We start from the raw sequence: 17,739 nt of genomic DNA on the forward strand, positions 1-17,739 counted from the left end.
TCTGTCTGTCTGTATGTATGTATGTCTGTCTGTGAACACGATAAGTTTCGAAAAAAGTAATCTATTAAAAGTGGGCACATTTTGAATATTCTTAGACCACCTTTTTAAAAATTGAAAAATTCTCTGTACGATTATTCCATAGTATTCAAAAAATTTAACAATTTATCCTAATGACTTTTTTCAAAAAATCAATAATTACTAGAGTTATAGCATTTTCAAAATAAAAAAAAACAAACTGAAATGAACAATTGAGTCCAAACAACGCACGATACGAAAAAAGTCTAAAAAAGAAAAACGTTGCTTTTTGAAAGCCCTACAAAATTATGATAACAACTTTTTCAATTTGGTCAAAAAGTTGAAAATTTCAAATTTGATCGTACAAAAAAATTTGAAAGCACATTTTTTCAAAATGTAAAAATTCTATACACGGTTGTTCATAGTCAGAGAGCATTTTCAAAATCCAAAAAAACAAACTAAAATGAACATTTTGGGCCAAACAACGCATGATACGAAAAAAAGTCAGGAGAAAAGAAACTTTGATTTCTGAAAGCCCTACAAGATTATTATAAAAACTTTTTTAATTTGGTCGAAAAGTTGAAAATTCCAAATTTGATCGTACCGAAAATGTTTGAAACCACATTTTTTTATTATTTAAAAATTCTATGTAAATTTGTTCATAGTACTCAGATTCTCAACCAATTTATCCCCATGACTTTTTTCTATAAAAAGAAAATCATCAGAGTTAGAGCATTTTCAAAATAAAAAAAAAACAAATGAACATGAACATTTTAAGCCAAACAACGCATGATATGAAAAAAAGTCTAGAGAAGAAAAACTTGCTTTTTGAAAGTCCTACAGGACTATGATAACAGCTTTTTTAATTTGGTCGTAAAGTTGAACATTCCAAATTTGATCATACCAGAAATAATGAAAAATTCAAAAATTCCATTTTTTGGTCGAACTATGCAAGATACGAAAAAAATGAAAAAGCACAAATTGCGCGCTTTGGAAAGAACTAAAAATTTATAATGAATCGCTTTTCGATATAAGCTACGAAACAAAATGAGAGAAAAATTGTTCATCCATAAAAGAGCTATAATTTTTGATAGGACACGTAGATTTTGCTTTAATTGTAAAAAATAACATTGAAAATAAAAATATTAAATTTGTTTGAAAAAACGACACAAGGTATGAACTTAAATTACCAGACAAAAGTTGTTCGCCTAAAAAGATCTATAAATTTATTATTAACCATATTTCAATAGGACGAGTAGATTTTCTTTTAATCGTAAAACATAAGATAAAAAATGCAAAAATTAACTTTTTGGAAAAAAACATTCAGGGGCATCCATACTTTTGGAACAACCTGTATATTTTTTTACTTCGTTATAACTTATACAACTAAAATTAATTGAAATTGATAAAAATTATGTAAATTAGTATATTTCCATAATTTAAAAAATATTCATTAGGTCAATATGGTGCTTATTCACTCTTGTCACAATCAAAAAATGTAAATAAAGTATGATTTGAAAACTATTTGTCTAAAAACATATCATCCGAGGGCTTAAAAACTCCACCGATCGGGTGGATCTACTTATGATTTGAAGATTCTTTAGGATATTTCAATGACTTCAGAAGATTTCACTGAGTTCAGTAGGTTTTAAATAACTTTAGAAGAATTCAAGTGATTTAAGAAGAACTCAAGTGACTTCAATTGACTTAATGTAAGTTCAAGTGATTTAATGTGAATGTAAATGACTTCAGTTATTTCAGGAGATTTCAAGTGATTTCAGCAGAATTCATGTGACTTCAAATAAATTCAGGTGATATCAAGGAACTTGAGATGAATTCTCGTTAATTAATGTAAATTCAAATGACTTCAGAAATTGTAGGTAGTTTGAAGTGACTTCAAATTAATTCAGGTAATTTCAAGTGATTTTAAATGAATTTTCGTGACTTAAGATACTTCAGGAGGTTTCAAGAGAATTCAAGGGACTTTAAATAAATTCAAATGACCACAAGTGACTACAGATATATTAGGAGTCTTAAGGATATTTCATTATAAACTTATACCTGACTTAACGGACTGTCAATCTCTCAAATATATCTTATGAATGGGCAATAATATCGTATATTTTATTCCGATTGTTATTAGAATTTTTGAACTAGTCAAATTCAACTGCCCATGACGGAAAAAATCAAATAGTAAATAGATGATAGAATGTCCATTCCTAATAATTATAATACTGAAGTTCGCGGTATGATATTATAAACATGAAATTAATTTCCTGCAGGGACTCTATCATCACTATTTTGCCAAGCAAAAACTTAAACTTTCACTTACTAATGACTGCGCAATAGAGTAGTTAAGCACAGGAGCAGGGTTGAGGATTGTTCTTCAAGAGTTTCTTTACAAATTATAGGATATTCTGTACCACATTAATTATCGCTATCCGCACGTCCATCGTGCAAAAAATTTATTTTAAGGAAATTAACTGGTTAAGACGCACCCAGATGAAGTGCCCCATAAAATTATATGAAACATTTGAACCGTGAAAATATTTCTGAGGATAAATCAATAATTATGTTAATGAATCCACATAGTAAAGCTGAGGTGAGTCAAGACTTAAGATCTAAGGTAGTCTTAAAACTCAGATAGGGGTCAACGATTTCCATAATTCTTAAAAACTATTTAAGAAATATTTATAATATTATATGTTATAAAAACCTGAACGGGAAAAAAGTGTTTTAGATTTGTCCCATCCATTCGAACATAATAATGAATTTCTTAATCAATTTGGGTAAATTGTTCCAGGTACAATGTCAATTTACTTTATTTTCGTAATCTTGAAGAAAGATTACTAATCTTGAATTACCATGGTATATTTTAGAGCTTGTTAATTTATGAAGATTTATGTTACATTTTATATTTTATATGACACATTTTAGAGATTTAACTCGCTAGTTTTGAGATTTGCATAATGCGAAGAGTTTGAACAAATTTACAAGGAAATCTTGATCTTGTTCTTAATTATATTTATATTTTCACTAGAGATTAACATGCTTTTCGAACTATCAATTCTAATTTTCTTAAAAGAATCCTAAATAAAAAATCTCTAATATTATTGTAGCATATTATATATTTCCCAAACGATGACAAATTTTCTTACCGGCTTAATATTCACTACGAATCGTATCAATAAACCGAAATGCATAATAAAATGAAAAAATATATTCGAAAGTAGACTTATCCTAGAAAGCCAGATGAATAATAAATTTAGTCAATAAAAATAGTTAGCGGCAGATTTTCTCTAATTTTCAAATTATGCCTTACATTTCCAGTGAAAATCTTTCACCTTCATCGACCTTGCTACCAATCGGCCTTGATGTAATGAGCTACCGCGTACTTCGCACACGACTTTTCACCTCAAAATACCGCACCATGATTCTCGCATCATAACAGTGGTACTCCACCAATCACAGAATTAAAATCGTCTTGGTGAAGGATCTGCTCACATTAGGTTATCTTTGGCAACTGGTCAAGGTAGTAACGGTAAATATGTGGTAAGGGACCAAAATAGAGGCTGCCTTGGCCCTTGCGGGAGGATAGAAGCATTTGCTTTTACGACGGCTTTCTTCTACCGCAAGAAACTGTAATTTTGCTTGGAAATAAAGTAAAAGAGTCTTGAAAAAAATTTGAACAAACAGGGCTACCCAGACACAAATCGGATGAAATCAGATTGAAATTATTTGCTAAATAAAAAGGTATATAAAAACTATCATTTTAAAATTGATGAAAATAGAATTTTAAAAATAAAATTGCCGATAAATGGAAATCGTGAGAGTTTCTGCTATTTTTATAAGGAATATTAACAATTTACACTTTCGAACAGTATGTGTAAAAAATGTTTAAATATTTTATAAGCAAAAAATAAAATGAAATATTTAATCTAATTACAATAATTGTTGAGATTTCAAATTTTGTAATTGTTTTAAATTAGTTAGGTTAAAATATATAGTTAAAAAATTTAACTGATTAGAAACCAAATTTTTCAAAGTTTTAAGATTTCCAAAATTAACTAGCTGAATAGACAGGACTGAAATGAAAAGCGTTTACAGCCCACCAATCAATAATTTTAGGCTTTTACAGTTTAAAAGTTTAATTTACAAGGAATAATTGGTACAAAATTTGCTCATTTTATTCACATAAAAGTAAACCAGTAATCATTTTAGGTTGCGCAAGCAATAAAAAATGTGTTATACGCTGTGTTCAATTAATAAAAAATATATGGGATAGGAGCGGAAGTCGTTCTAAATCTTGAAGATTTTTCACTATCTTCGGCGTGGTATACGCCGAGTAAGAAATGATCTATGAGGAAGGTAAATAAATGTTTTGAAATTTTTAAATGAAATACAATTGAAAGGTAATTAGACTGGTTTTTATTGGTATACAAGAAGTTCGAAACTTCGAGTCGAGCCGATTGTTAAGCGCGATTTCCTGGTGAAAATAAAAAGTTTTCTACCCAAGTTCTTTTGAGAACTCGAAACTGTTCTTGTAACCGAAAGTTTGAAAATCAGGGATGTACTCAAGAACTTCCACAATTTTGGGAAGGTTCGAGCTCATACATCTTGGACTTTAGATCTTCATTTTCGAAATATTTTAGAGTCCTATATCAACCCTTTAAAAATCTTTAGATTAATTTTTTTCTTTCATTAAACAATATCGTTAGTATAATTCCTGCACTTGAAGAAAAGATATGTTTCTATTAAATTAAATATGTATATTGCAAGCAATTACCCGTGTTCTCTTTCTGGCTTCAAAAGTAGAACTATTCTCCTTTTCTTTTTCTTCTTCTCATGACAAAGCGAACTATTTCTATATTTTTCGCAAGGCGATGAAGTCAGACAATTAGAGTAGACGTTATATGCCTTCAATACCGCTGAGGCCTATAATACCTGCTATTATGCTATTAATTTTTCTGCTTCTAAATCCCTGCTCAAGATCAAGGACATTTGTACTATATGGAGGCCATGGAATGAGTAGATGCAGGAGCTTACCAGGGTTGTAGTCGTATATGGCATGACTCTTAAAGACTTGTCTACATCTAATGTTCATTTGTCATGCTTCAGGTGTAACAGCACATCAGAGAATAAACTTTCTTTTTAAATATCTCACGGCACTTTAGCCTTAAATAAGCCAGGATATACGTATACGATTTAAAGAATTTTAGAATCCTTATTCAAAACTCATTTCCTCGAATTAGTAGCATATTATCATAAGCAGGTATGAGAACCAATGGTGATTCGAATTATAAAATCATTTAAATTGAAATTACAGGCTAAAGAGGCTGCAACGTTAGAATTTATTGTGTAACCGTCGGAAACGAGGAGATCCTCCACTTCTTATATGTTTTCTTACCCATTTTATGGCTCTCTTATTGCTATATGTAAAAATACATGGTAATTATATAATCTATTCACAAGAAATTTATAGTCCTTTCTTCGACAATATAGAATTGCAAACAAAATTTCCGATTCTACAACCAGAATCCCAGAAACTGTTTAAAGTTTTTATATGTTTTGATTCACAAAAGAATTCTATGCTATTAGAACCTCGTATTACAAAAGTTGTATCCTTTGAAATATATAAATTAAAATTACTGTGTTTTGTACTAAGATGTTCAAAATGATCTAAAAACTGCAAAATTTCAATTTAATGGTTCAATAATTTCATTAAACTGAATGATCAATTAGATGGTTTCCTCTATATGATACTATACTTAAATTATTCTTATACATACCCTTGATCTCTTTGAGATACAACATTCTGATCATTATTAACGCATCATTTCGAATGGATTTATCCTATTTTCTTTACTTATTGCTAATCCAATCCTTTATAAGAAATTTTTTTCTTTGATACATGTAACAGTCTTTTATTATCAGATATATAAATACCAAATACATGTAATTATTTGTAGCCGATTCAAAACCAATTTATTTAGATTATTCCAGTCCTTCAATACTTCGAAAAATATTAAAACAAAAACAGATGGCTTGGTTACTCTCTCCCTTTACTAATTATATTTTAATTTTATAGTATTTATCATCTATTCATTTATACATTATAATATATTCCAAAGGATATTTATAACTTTCATGAAAATTTCTTCGGTCTTAATCTCTCCACATTCCAAGAACCCTGCGTATTTTCTCTACATAAATCGCTTTACACTCTATATATTTAAATTTGTAAATCACACATTGTTTATCTACTTTCCTATCTTTTCCAAATTGTACAATCATATTAATTTTGAACGAATCTCTGAGCATTGTTTGTAAACCTATTTTTCTTAGCATTGATTTCAAAATCATTAAAAAAGTGTCTAAAATGACGTAAAACTACGGTGTTAAATCTATTATTATGTCCAAGCATTGTTTTTTATTTTTATTATTTTTACTCTTTGCCCAATTAATTCTGTTGCCCATATGTTTTTCAATAAAAGAAATGAAATAAATTTTTTAATTAAAATCTGGATGCGATCATTTAAACGCAATAACGGCGTTTTTAATGTTTATTTATACAAAGTAACGTTAAATTAAAAATAAATTGTGAAAATTGCAAATTAAACTTTTTCAAATGGGTAGTCTACCTAATGAGCTTCTATTTTTTGGTCTCTTAATCTCTCATTGTTAACCTCTTCAGAATTTTAAAATTACCTTTTTAGGTCACTTTTGTAGAAATTTTTGAAAAAAATTTATTAATGAATGAATACTTACAGTACATTTTGATAGAACAAATATCTGATCCTGACTACTGTAATACTCCATTTATCATTTTAATTCGAATGATTTTTAAAAACATTGTTTGTTTTATGAAAGCTATTACTTGAGTAATCATTAGATCATTTTATAAGTTTTAATCTTAATTCTTCTATTTTGTTATCTGGCATTTTCGTCATATTTTCTTAAATAATGTTAATAATTTCAAGAAATTAAACAGAATTTGTTCACAAAATTGATTGCTAAAACCACCTTTCAACATAAAAATTTAATTACTTTCTGTAAATTTTACACTGTAGAAATATTAAAGAATCAAGGATCTGGTTGAACTTTGTAAATAACCGAGTGAATATTCAAATTTAATTTTTGTACATCACATTGGATATTTATACTATCTTAACATGTTTTATAATAAAAAATTATATTAATAAAGGAAATACAATGGTACCTGCTTCTTTAATCTATCAAGAATCTTTATATGTGAAATGTTTAAATGTTAGAATTTCATTTAAACAATTTATATGTGCCTTGCAATATTTTATTACTAATTTGAATATAGATTAGATAAGAAAGTAGTTGGAAGTTGAATTCGAATTTTGTGCTTTCTTATGTTCTGTTCTTGGTGCATGGAGACGTTTATCCATGGCAATCTGCGGAGAGATTACAAAGTTAAAATAGCAGGCTTTTAATTAACCACTTTGATGATTATGTGGATAAGCATAACGCTTTGAGTTAGTGTGCTTCAAGAATTTCCATCATCTTATACCATAAAGAAGTAATAATAATATACTCAAGCAGAACACAAAGAAATTTTTTTTAGAGTTTGGGCAAAATTAAGGGAATGCATAAAAATAGAATAAATCCTTCCTTTTTAGTATATGATAAACCCTTCAGGTTGCAAAATTTTGCACTCGGGAAAAGTTTATAGTTTTAATAGATTCTGTATCAACCTTCGCATCATGCCTCAATGAAATTCGAAAGCCATAATTTTGACCCAGACAATATCTTTTGTATAAAATTTTCCTATTAAGAAAAAAAACAAAGTAGATCCAAAATAAACTATTTAGAGTTAGATTTAGATCAGTTTAATAAATAATTTTTAATATAACAGGTCAAGTGATATGCTTTTTCCCTGCAGACGTCGAAATTTAATTAATAGTAAACAGTAAATAATTTATATGCTTGAGAAAAAGTTCATAACATATTTGAGATCATGGGAAACTTTCTTGCGACGTCAAAAAATATATAAACATCATTTTATTATTCTCTTATGTACACCTCGTGAAAGGAATTTTTTTAATGAAGGCGCAAATTACTGTCTTTAACCAGTTAATTTTTCTTTGTGCTTTATAAAACCGACATTAATTATATATATAGACAATAACTTCATTATTCATTCCTCAACTCAAATACAAAATACATTGCTTTAATGGATTTTAAATCACTGAAGTTGTAGTGAACTTTTTTTAAATAATCTGTTTTTCCAAGTAAGATTTTTCTGAATCTTAATATTCTTAAGACCGTTTAAAATTTGTTAATGACTTTCAGCTCCAGTTTCTTTTTGTGCGAAAGGTGATTGTGCCGCAAACATATGTACTCCATATAAACTACTTATGCGTTTAATTACTAAACTTTCAATTCTAACCAAACAGCTCCCAATTCCCAAAATTATATATACATATTTTCCATACTTAATATTCACTGTTCCTTGAAGTCGCAAATAAGTATACACAGCTTGCTCATATTGCAGATCCCCAAATTACAAAAACAAGAAAGAAAATACCCAGCAGACGTTTCATTTTACGAGCTTTCTTATTGCCGTTAGTATTTTTTTTAAACCGAAGGCAAGAGTGAAAACTGAATGTAAAAGAAGGCTCTTCATTAAAAAAATAAAGGAATTTTCCCCAACGTAAGGAAGCTAGGATTTCAATATCTTTCCATAATTTGCATAAAATGTCTGTGCTTTATTGAAAAGATTGAATACTTTATTAGAAAATGAACACAATTTTATTGTTCGCTTTTTATTTAAGTTTAGTGCCCTGCAAGCATAATATAGAAATGAAAGCTTATTTAGCTTTGTTAATAATTAAGGGAAGTGAATAACATTCATTTTCATCCTGCTTAATTCGTATTAAAAACTTAATGGACACTTACTTTCCTCGGCTGAAAAATTATACATAGTGAAACAAATTATATACAATTTTTATAATTACAATTCATAATATGCATTGGTATTGAAATAAACATTCGTCGTTTTTTACAATTAAAAAAAAGACTATCCTATTAAATGAAATTTTGTGAAATAAATTGTTATTGGTATTTCTTTCTCATAGGCGAACAACTTTTTTCAGTTACTTGTTTCGTAGCGTTTGACGTTTATCCGAAAATTAAATTTTTAATTTTTAATTTTTTTTACAAAGAAAGCAAAAATTACGTGTTTTATCAAAAATTGATCAACAACAAATTTTTTAATCTTTTTGGGTGCATCATTTGTGTTAAAGCATCTGTTTACGAATCTTGCAGTTAGACCGCAGAATGGAATTTTTACTTTGAATTATCCTTTGTACAATCATAATTTGAATATTTGTTTTTTCCAGAAAAATTAAAAAGTTTTCATCATAATCTTGTAGGGATTTAAAAAAGAAACTTTCCTCTTTTCTTAACTTTTTCATGTCGTGCGTTGTTTTACTGAAAGTTTCCATTCTCTTTTTATTTTAATTTTGTATATGCTATAACTCTAAAAGATTTTTTAAATTTTCATCCAAAATAACTGGTGAACGAAACGAATCTTTCGTTTTGTCCCTGAATCTCTGTACTAAATTGCAACTTGATGCGATTATTCTTTCAAATGTTATCTGGTATACAGACGACAACAACAACGACAACGAAAGAGACAAAAACCATCGCAAACACGGTTTTTTCGGATTTAGGGATCTAAAAACGTGAAGATCTAAAGAAATTTATGTCAGTCAGTTTTACATAAAACTAATACCTTTTCATTATAATGATAATATAAAAAAGTTTAATGAATTATTTTATTCGTTTATTATGCGTTTTAAATTTAAAAGAACTTTAAAGCCTCACAATGTTTGTCCGAACTGTCTTCAGTACTAGAATTTTCCGTAAGACTAAGGGTGTATTTTTCTAGATTGCTTAGAACTAATGTCACAGAAAAATCCATGAAAACTCCTACCGCTTTTCTTGATCAATTAGTGTTACGGATAATTCCTTAATACTAATCAGTGCCATCTTTTTCATATTGCTTATCCTCAAATAGCCTCCAATACATCCTTTGAGTTACAAATGAAATGTGTTAATAATTAGGTAATAATAATAAAAATTAATAATTAATAATCATTGGAAATTTCCTTTACGATCCACCTATATCTGCTGAATTCTGATTTTGTAAATTTTTGCACAATGAGTATTGACAGTGATAGAACGTAATCCAACTAGGTTTGGCTTCCTTTTTGAATGAAATTCAAATTCCAATAATGATCACTTAAATCAGTACTGATGAAAGGTGGTTATAAAATTTAAAATCCTCTTTCTGAAGTTACTGTTTCACAGTAGATTTTCGTCAAATTCATTCTCACATTAACCATTCCTAAATTATTAAATCTTAAAAGCTTATAAGTGATTCCTAAAATCATAAATTTCTGTAGAAGTAGAGAAGAGTTAATAAATACAACATTTTGACAAACCATATCTAGTAATTGAAAACCTATGTTAGCTAGTAGTACTAGCAGTAGTATTAAATAAATTTAGCAATAAGCCTTTAAAGATAATAAGAATCATTCAATTTATATGGGTTGCAAAAAACTTTCTGTAGAGTTGTACATGAGTTTAATAATGCCAATTTATTTAGGAAATAAGTTTCTTAACAACGGTAACAAACCATGTTTATGAGTTTCACAATATTGTTTTTGTTATTAGGAATTAATATCAGTGTGCTCTTCTCTCAGTATCTATATATCACCATGTGTCGACACCAAAATCTTTACCATCAAATACCATCTAATTTCTTCTTGACCGAAGACGATCTAACTATCTTAGATGAAAATATCAAATCAATAGCAAAGTTAAAAATGACTATCAGTGTTTCTTGCTGTTCTTCTTGTAGTGCTTCGATTTCCATAAGTCCACAGAACAATCTTTATCACTGAGTATCTTCAAATTTATTCTGTACTGTTGATTGACAGGTATCTGAAATGATAGTAGTGGTTCCCAATATTAGGAAAACCAAGCAATACATCTCTTTCTCTTTTTGATATTTCTGCATTTAATAACTAGTTCATAATAATTGCATTTAATGATCTTTCCCATATTATCTATTCCGAAAAATTTAAACACTTAACTTCTAAGTTTCTAGTCTTCATCCGTAAACTCTTTTCGTCCCACAATAAAGTTAATCGCAAACTTCCGTACATTGTCGTACACTCGACAAAAACTGGAGGATCTTCGTTGATGATGTTGACAGTGCAACTAGGATCGGATGCGTTTTGCAGGGGACGCTAAATGGCAATAGTGATCATATAAGGCGTATACATTCAGACGGGATGGACAGCGTGCGTGCTCTACATCCGTGACACGGTTCTCGTAGTGGGTTGGGTTGTTGGGTAAGTTAGTGGTGGTACGATTTTAAGTATGTGTTTTCTTCATACTTTTATCTCAAGAAATAAAGGTGTGCATTTTACTTTTGCTCTGACACAAGCAAACACATCATGTTTATTTGCACTTGTGTTTGTGGCGTTATCCTCTGCAAAGATGAAAGTGTGTGTGTGTTTCGCGCCTTCATGTACGCCGACTTACGCGTTGGTGTACTTGCACGCATTGTATCGTGTATCTCATTGCGGGAACCAGTTCGTTCCATGCACGATGAAGAACCATCCTCATCTTATGGTCGGTCTGTCTCTTTCTTTCTTTTCTTCTTCTGCGGGTGCCATGCGTCTCAGGATGAATACAAGCAATGATTCCCACCACCGAGCCTCTCCACCTCCTGGTGGAGGCGACTTCTCGTATACCTCGTGTAATCTACTAAGCGAGATCTACGTATATAAACTGGCCGGGGAGAGATGCAGTTCAGAAGCCTTACTCCGCTCGTTCATACATCGAAAAAGGGCCTCCTCCGCCAAGGGATAGATATAGAAATACGCGAAGGGTTGTAGGTGACAAAGTGTGCTTCGCGCGCATCCTTAACTTCGGAGATTCGGACTATAACGTCTTTCGAGGTGAGTGATTTTGCCAGCGAGTGAGAGGACCACGCTTTTTTGGATATTCTTATCGAAATTAAATGAACGAGTTTACATTCGACGAGTGTGAATAAATTTTTTTCTAATTTGGCAATTTCCATAGCTCTTTTAACATCACTAATTCAGTTACTAAGTTCAAGTGTCATGATTGGCTCACAATTAATCACTTTTTAATTGATTGTTGGGAAACTGAATCATATAAATGGTTCGCAAAAGTTTCTCAAATACTGATAAGGGAGCAAATTTGAAAGAGTGTCGGCTTTTGCAAGTTTAAAATATATTTGATTCGGATATTATGGTTTTGTATCTAGAATTCTTTTCAAAAATATATATCAAGAGTCAATTTCTCATTACGTAACTAATATTATGGGAAGAAATTTTTCAAGTGATGATACTTTTAATATTCACTTCTACTTTATTGTCTACCATATTGTGCTTCAGGTTTCCAAACAAAGCCTCTTATGAATTTTAAATAGTTTTGTTTTCAAGCTTCATACATTTTATTAAAGAAATGAAATAGCAATGTTGCAAATTTGAATATAGTGCTTGTTTGAAATTATTAAAAGTCATACGTTTTGTTTTTGTCAATTTTTATCTTAAATGGACAAATTTTCACTAGGCGAATACTTTAAATTTTTTAAATTTCCATTTATTCCAAATAAACATCAACTGTTACATTTCTAAAAAAAATTTTTGGCTATAACTCCAGAAGGTTTCTTTTAATACAAGAATTCATTTAATAAACTGCAGTATTTTTCCAAATTTTTTCAAAGTACTCAAAGTCATCCCAAATTTGTTGCTGGTCACTAATGTAAGCCAAGAAAATAATCAACAGGTTTTAATTCTTTGTTTTAAATTCATATTATAAAAAAAAAAAACTCATATTATTTTTTTTTAACAGCCATTTACAACATTTTTTTATATGAAATAAAAGTCGAATATTTCTTAATAGTGAAAAAGCTCTATTTTCTTTTGAAATTACAGTACAATTTGAATCCTGACCAAAAATTTAAAAACAAAACGCAGGAACACTTATTTACTTATTTTTATGTCAACTAATCATCTATTTCAAAAGTTATGATTTATTTCAATCTACAAAAACATGTGGAAAAAAATGCCAAACAAGAAAAATCCTAATGTAGGTCAATTTGTGGTAACGCCGCAAATGCAAGAGGTGATAATAATAACTTTGATTGAAATATTTCGAATCTTTATAACTTATTACAAAGCAATCTTCAGATAAAGGCAAACAATAAATCCATTTGCTTAATTCCTATAACAATATATTAATTACATGTGTTGAAAATAAGACCTTTCTCTTACCGAAAATAAAACATTCTTTATTTTTAAATTAGTTTTGCATCAGCCTGACTTTTATAAACTCTTAAATATGATTGTATTTTACTGCATGGTGTAAAATTACTATTACATTTTTTTATTTTCCTATATTTGATTTGAAAGAAGATAATTTTTTCCATACTGTTCAAATATAATTTTATATAATTTTTGTAAATTTTACTTGTCAATAAAATTCTTCTGATCTAGTGCCAACTAATATCTTATAAAAGGTAATTTCACGAAAATCCAAGTAGACTATTCTCTGTTCAGTTCTTTCTTAAGAACTAGACCACAGAAAATCGCTTGAACACCACAAAACAGTTACTCCATTGTTACATTTGCATTTTCAGAAGGAAAAGATGAAGATGATACTGGGGTTATTACTAGTCTGTGCTGTGGGTTGGACTCTTGCCAATCCTTTGGAGAAGCTTGACAAAATCAGCGTCCTCGAGCAGCAGTCCGTGACGTTGACCGATCGTGCGAAATACGAGGAGGAACTTCTACGCAAACTCAATTCCAAATGCTCTCAAAATGACATCAACAGTTGTGTGATGTTGAAATTGGTCACCTACATGAACAAACTTTTGAAAAAGGCTTCCATTGAACTCACTGATGACATCGAAATTAGAAAAACCAGCCAAGCAACGGAGGAGGTCATTACATTCGAAGCTGGAAGGAGCAAGGACGACGAGACCGAAATTTTAGATCTTGTAGCCAACAAATTCTACGCTTTTGTTAAATCTCGTAGCATCAAGTGGAGAATTCTTCCCGAAGAGGATGTTGTTGTTTCTGCTTCCGAGGACGAAACCGGATCATTCAACTTGGGACTTTCCATTGAACGCGCTGATGATGCTGTTCAAGATGGTAATTATCTTTCTTATTAATTTTTAATTAATGAAAGGTTTTATTGTATTTTTTGTTTCTCATATCCAATAATTGACTTTTACTCTTTCGAGAAAGTATTTCTTGATCTTGACACTTGCACTTTTTCTGATAATTCTTGCACAGTCATGATTATATTACTATTAATGGCTTTCATAGAGTGAATAATGAGTTTTATGATGATGGGCTAAATTGTAGAGAAACTAACATCATCGGCAAGATTGAAAATATGTTTTTAGGTGTTAGATAATAATTTGATTAAGGTCTAATTATTGAAATGTCTATTTGAAAAAGGCGTCCTCTTATTAAGAGTTACGTCTCATTATAGTCACAGAGACAATTTTTTTTGGTAACTAGAGTTTTGAAGGGGCATCACATTTTTTTATGTTATGGCGTTTATCTGTCATTAGTGACTCATTAATTTAAAAGCAGATATTATTTCTTTGAGGATTTTATTTTATATTTCATCCAAGGATGTTCTTATTATTATTCTGATTATAAATGAAAGAATTTGCATGTGGATTTAAAACTATAATAATACTTTTCTTGCCGGTTATATTTCTCCGTATTTGAAAAAATACAATTAACTTGACCATACATTCTTATAATCTAATATATTATATGTTCAAGCAAAACAATAATATCTATTTTGCTTCTATATGATTATAACAAAGAAAGAACTTTTTAGCATGGTACTAACTGTTCTAATAATAGACGGTGGGTTGAAATGCGCAGCTGGTTCCAAATATTCAGAAAAATTGTATTGCTTTAAAAAAAATCGTAGTGAAAAAAGGTTCCTGGACAAACACTATTTTGGGAAAAAATTGGGTAAATGTTACTTGATGAAAATGACCAGCTCAACATCAAGTAAAGATGGAAGTTTAAGAATCACAACGCATGCTGATTACTAGCCAGTAATTAACTGACCTGTAATCATCACACGTTATGATTCTTTAACTTCCATCTTTACTCTATATATATACCTTGATCAACACATTAATATCATCTTGGTTACTAGATGTACGTTACGAGGTGAATTTTACTGCATGAATTTTACCTAATATATGTTACTGTGTAAAAATGACTTGATAAACGTTACTAGTTTACAATTAATTATTTAAACTTGTTTAGTAAGTTTCACTTAGTGAACCTTTTTCGGTGAACGACACTGGGTGAACTTTACTTAGTGAACGTTAAAAGCTAAATTTTTTCGTGGTAAATCTTACATAGGAGGAAAATTTTACTTTAGAACATTATTTGGCGGTCGTTACTTAGAAGCTATTGTAACATCAACTAACTATAAATTTAGCAGGTTTAACCAAAAAAAAAAAAAAAAATCATTCACTTATATTCCATTTTACTTTTTCTTCAGAAAGCAGTAACATATTGTTCTTTTATTCTCATCGCTTGGGGCTCTTTCTTTCTCTATCTCTGCTATGAAACTGTCAGCTTATCAGCTCATTATCCACAAAGATGTTAATACATTAATAATTTGTCCATAATTTTAGGGCGTGGTAAAAAAAACAACATGGGCCCACTTCTGGCAGCGGCAGTCCTGAAAATCGGTCTCATTGGAGGTCTGGCCTTCAAGGGTCTGGCTCTGCTAGTTGGAAAGGCTCTTCTGCTCTCCAAAATTGCGCTCCTCTTAGCTGGTATCATCGGTCTTAAGAAGCTCTTCTCTCAACAAAAGCACGTAACCTACGAAGTTGTCGCTCATCCACACCACAGTGCCAGTCACAGCTTCAGCGAGGGCCATGGACATGGCGGTGACAGTTATTCCAGTGGATGGGCAAGAACTTTCCACAATCAACCACCTTTGGCTGGAGTTCCTGATGCCCAGGAGTTAGCCTATTCTGCTCATCCAAAATGAGCCAATAGCCGCCAACCTTTGACCCTGGTCTCAGGTAGTCATACTACCTACCAAAACTGACTTCCGGGATCTCGTTTTGGCCTTGCCAAATTTCTCACGTGCATAATCTTGCCGTTTAATTTATGTCGTAACTTAAAAATCTTTCCCTAGATATCACCTCATCAATCCCCAAAGCCATCTTCATATGTACGTTCTTAATCGTCAGGAGACTCGACGATTGAGAACCGGATATTATATCGTTTATTTATTTATCATCAAGGAATGGACCCGGACTGGTACGAACTAGACTCTGACTCCCACCAGTAGAGAAAATTGACCTGTATTACAGACGAAGATTACGGAGGTGTTTTTTAGAATGGTGATCATCACGGTGCGTTTCTGCGATATGCATGCACGCACTACTCACCTACTTTCTCATGAGCGAGATAGTCATGGAACTAACTGCCTTAATACCAGACAGAACTGATCAAGGTTACGACTAGGAACCGAAGTGTGACTGAAGACTTGTAGTCGAGACTGAGATAATGAATCGAGACGCAACAAGACAAAAACTAGACTAAGTTGACAAAAGACTATCTGACAAGATTACCAGTGACCATATCAACAGAAGACGACAGAACTTAGGACCCAATTGACCTAGACATGCTGTAGAAATGAATTAGCTAATAAGTCGCGCCACGACATTCGCGTAACATCCCCTCATCGAATTAATTAAGTAATCAATTTATTTCAACTCTCCAACGAGAGTGAAGATTGTATCATAACTTTCTTTGTCCATTGTGAAAATAAATATTTATTATTTTGTATAAGACGGAGATTATCTTTGTTTAATAGAAATAATCTGCACAAAGAGAAATATTAGATTTGATTATTAAAAGTATACGAGAACATACAGAAAGCTCGTTATATAATAATTCGTTCACTTTGAATGATAATCTGCACCTGAAAACATATTTCTCTTTGTCTCTAGCTAATTAACCCAAAAGTGTTGACTTCAGTATAAAAAATGAATAATTTTACGCTTCGATTAAATACACACATTAATAAGTTGATTAAAAACGGAAACTATCTAATAACGTGAAAATTGCAGTTAGACATGTGAATCTTAACTTCCTCAAGCACTGTTGAATAATTACATCATGATAATTAATTTAAATCAAAGTGCACAGTGATTGCACTACAAAATATTTAAAGGGATGGCTATTTTAAGACGAACTTTTAAAACCAGAACTCAAGTATTAGAAAGTTAAGTGAAAATGCATTTTATCAAGTAAAGTGTTTAATTGCACGTTCTACTAACCGTTCAATGTACACACGAATATTTTTTCATTGTCAGATGGCATGCTCGGTTAGTGAGCCAAATAAGTAGAGTATGTTTGTCAGTCCATAAATTCGATAGCGAAAGAGAAAATGCATGTAGATCAGATCCTTGTGCGATTATAAGAGGAAAAGTTTAGGCAGCGCCTATAATTCTATTGGCTTATACGTATTTATATTTTCATATATTTTTATAGCGTAATTTCAAAACTTTTATATTTTATGGTAAATTCTTAACAGTCATTATTTGTATAAGATACCTCAAATTTGTCCATTATTTATATTTTGTATTGC

General features: G+C 30.5%; 1 protein-coding gene across 1 annotated transcript; it reads left to right on the plus strand.

Moving 5' to 3' along the window:
• Positions 1–11,858: 11,858 nt before the first annotated feature.
• On the plus strand, positions 11,859–16,931 carry LOC117167575. The gene is made up of 3 exons (XM_033352617.1): positions 11,859–12,017; positions 13,727–14,240; positions 15,767–16,931. Exons 2-3 carry the CDS (start codon positions 13,736–13,738, stop codon positions 16,126–16,128), a joined length of 867 nt encoding a protein of 288 aa, XP_033208508.1. The 5' UTR covers positions 11,859–12,017; positions 13,727–13,735; the 3' UTR covers positions 16,129–16,931.
• Positions 16,932–17,739: the final 808 nt, after the last annotated feature.

Source organism: Belonocnema kinseyi, chromosome 2 (assembly GCF_010883055.1).
Source record: "Belonocnema kinseyi isolate 2016_QV_RU_SX_M_011 chromosome 2, B_treatae_v1, whole genome shotgun sequence".
NCBI lineage: Eukaryota > Metazoa > Arthropoda > Insecta > Hymenoptera > Cynipidae > Belonocnema > Belonocnema kinseyi.

Excerpts from the sequence above, each read along its gene's own strand:
- LOC117167575 (XM_033352617.1), top strand. The coding sequence starts at position 13,736 with ATGAAGATGATACTGGGGTTATTACTAGTCTGTGCTGTGGGTTGGACT. Across the intron at positions 14,241-15,766 it reads TGATGATGCTGTTCAAGATG|GGCGTGGTAAAAAAAACAAC; the intron begins GTAATTATCTTT and ends CCATAATTTTAG.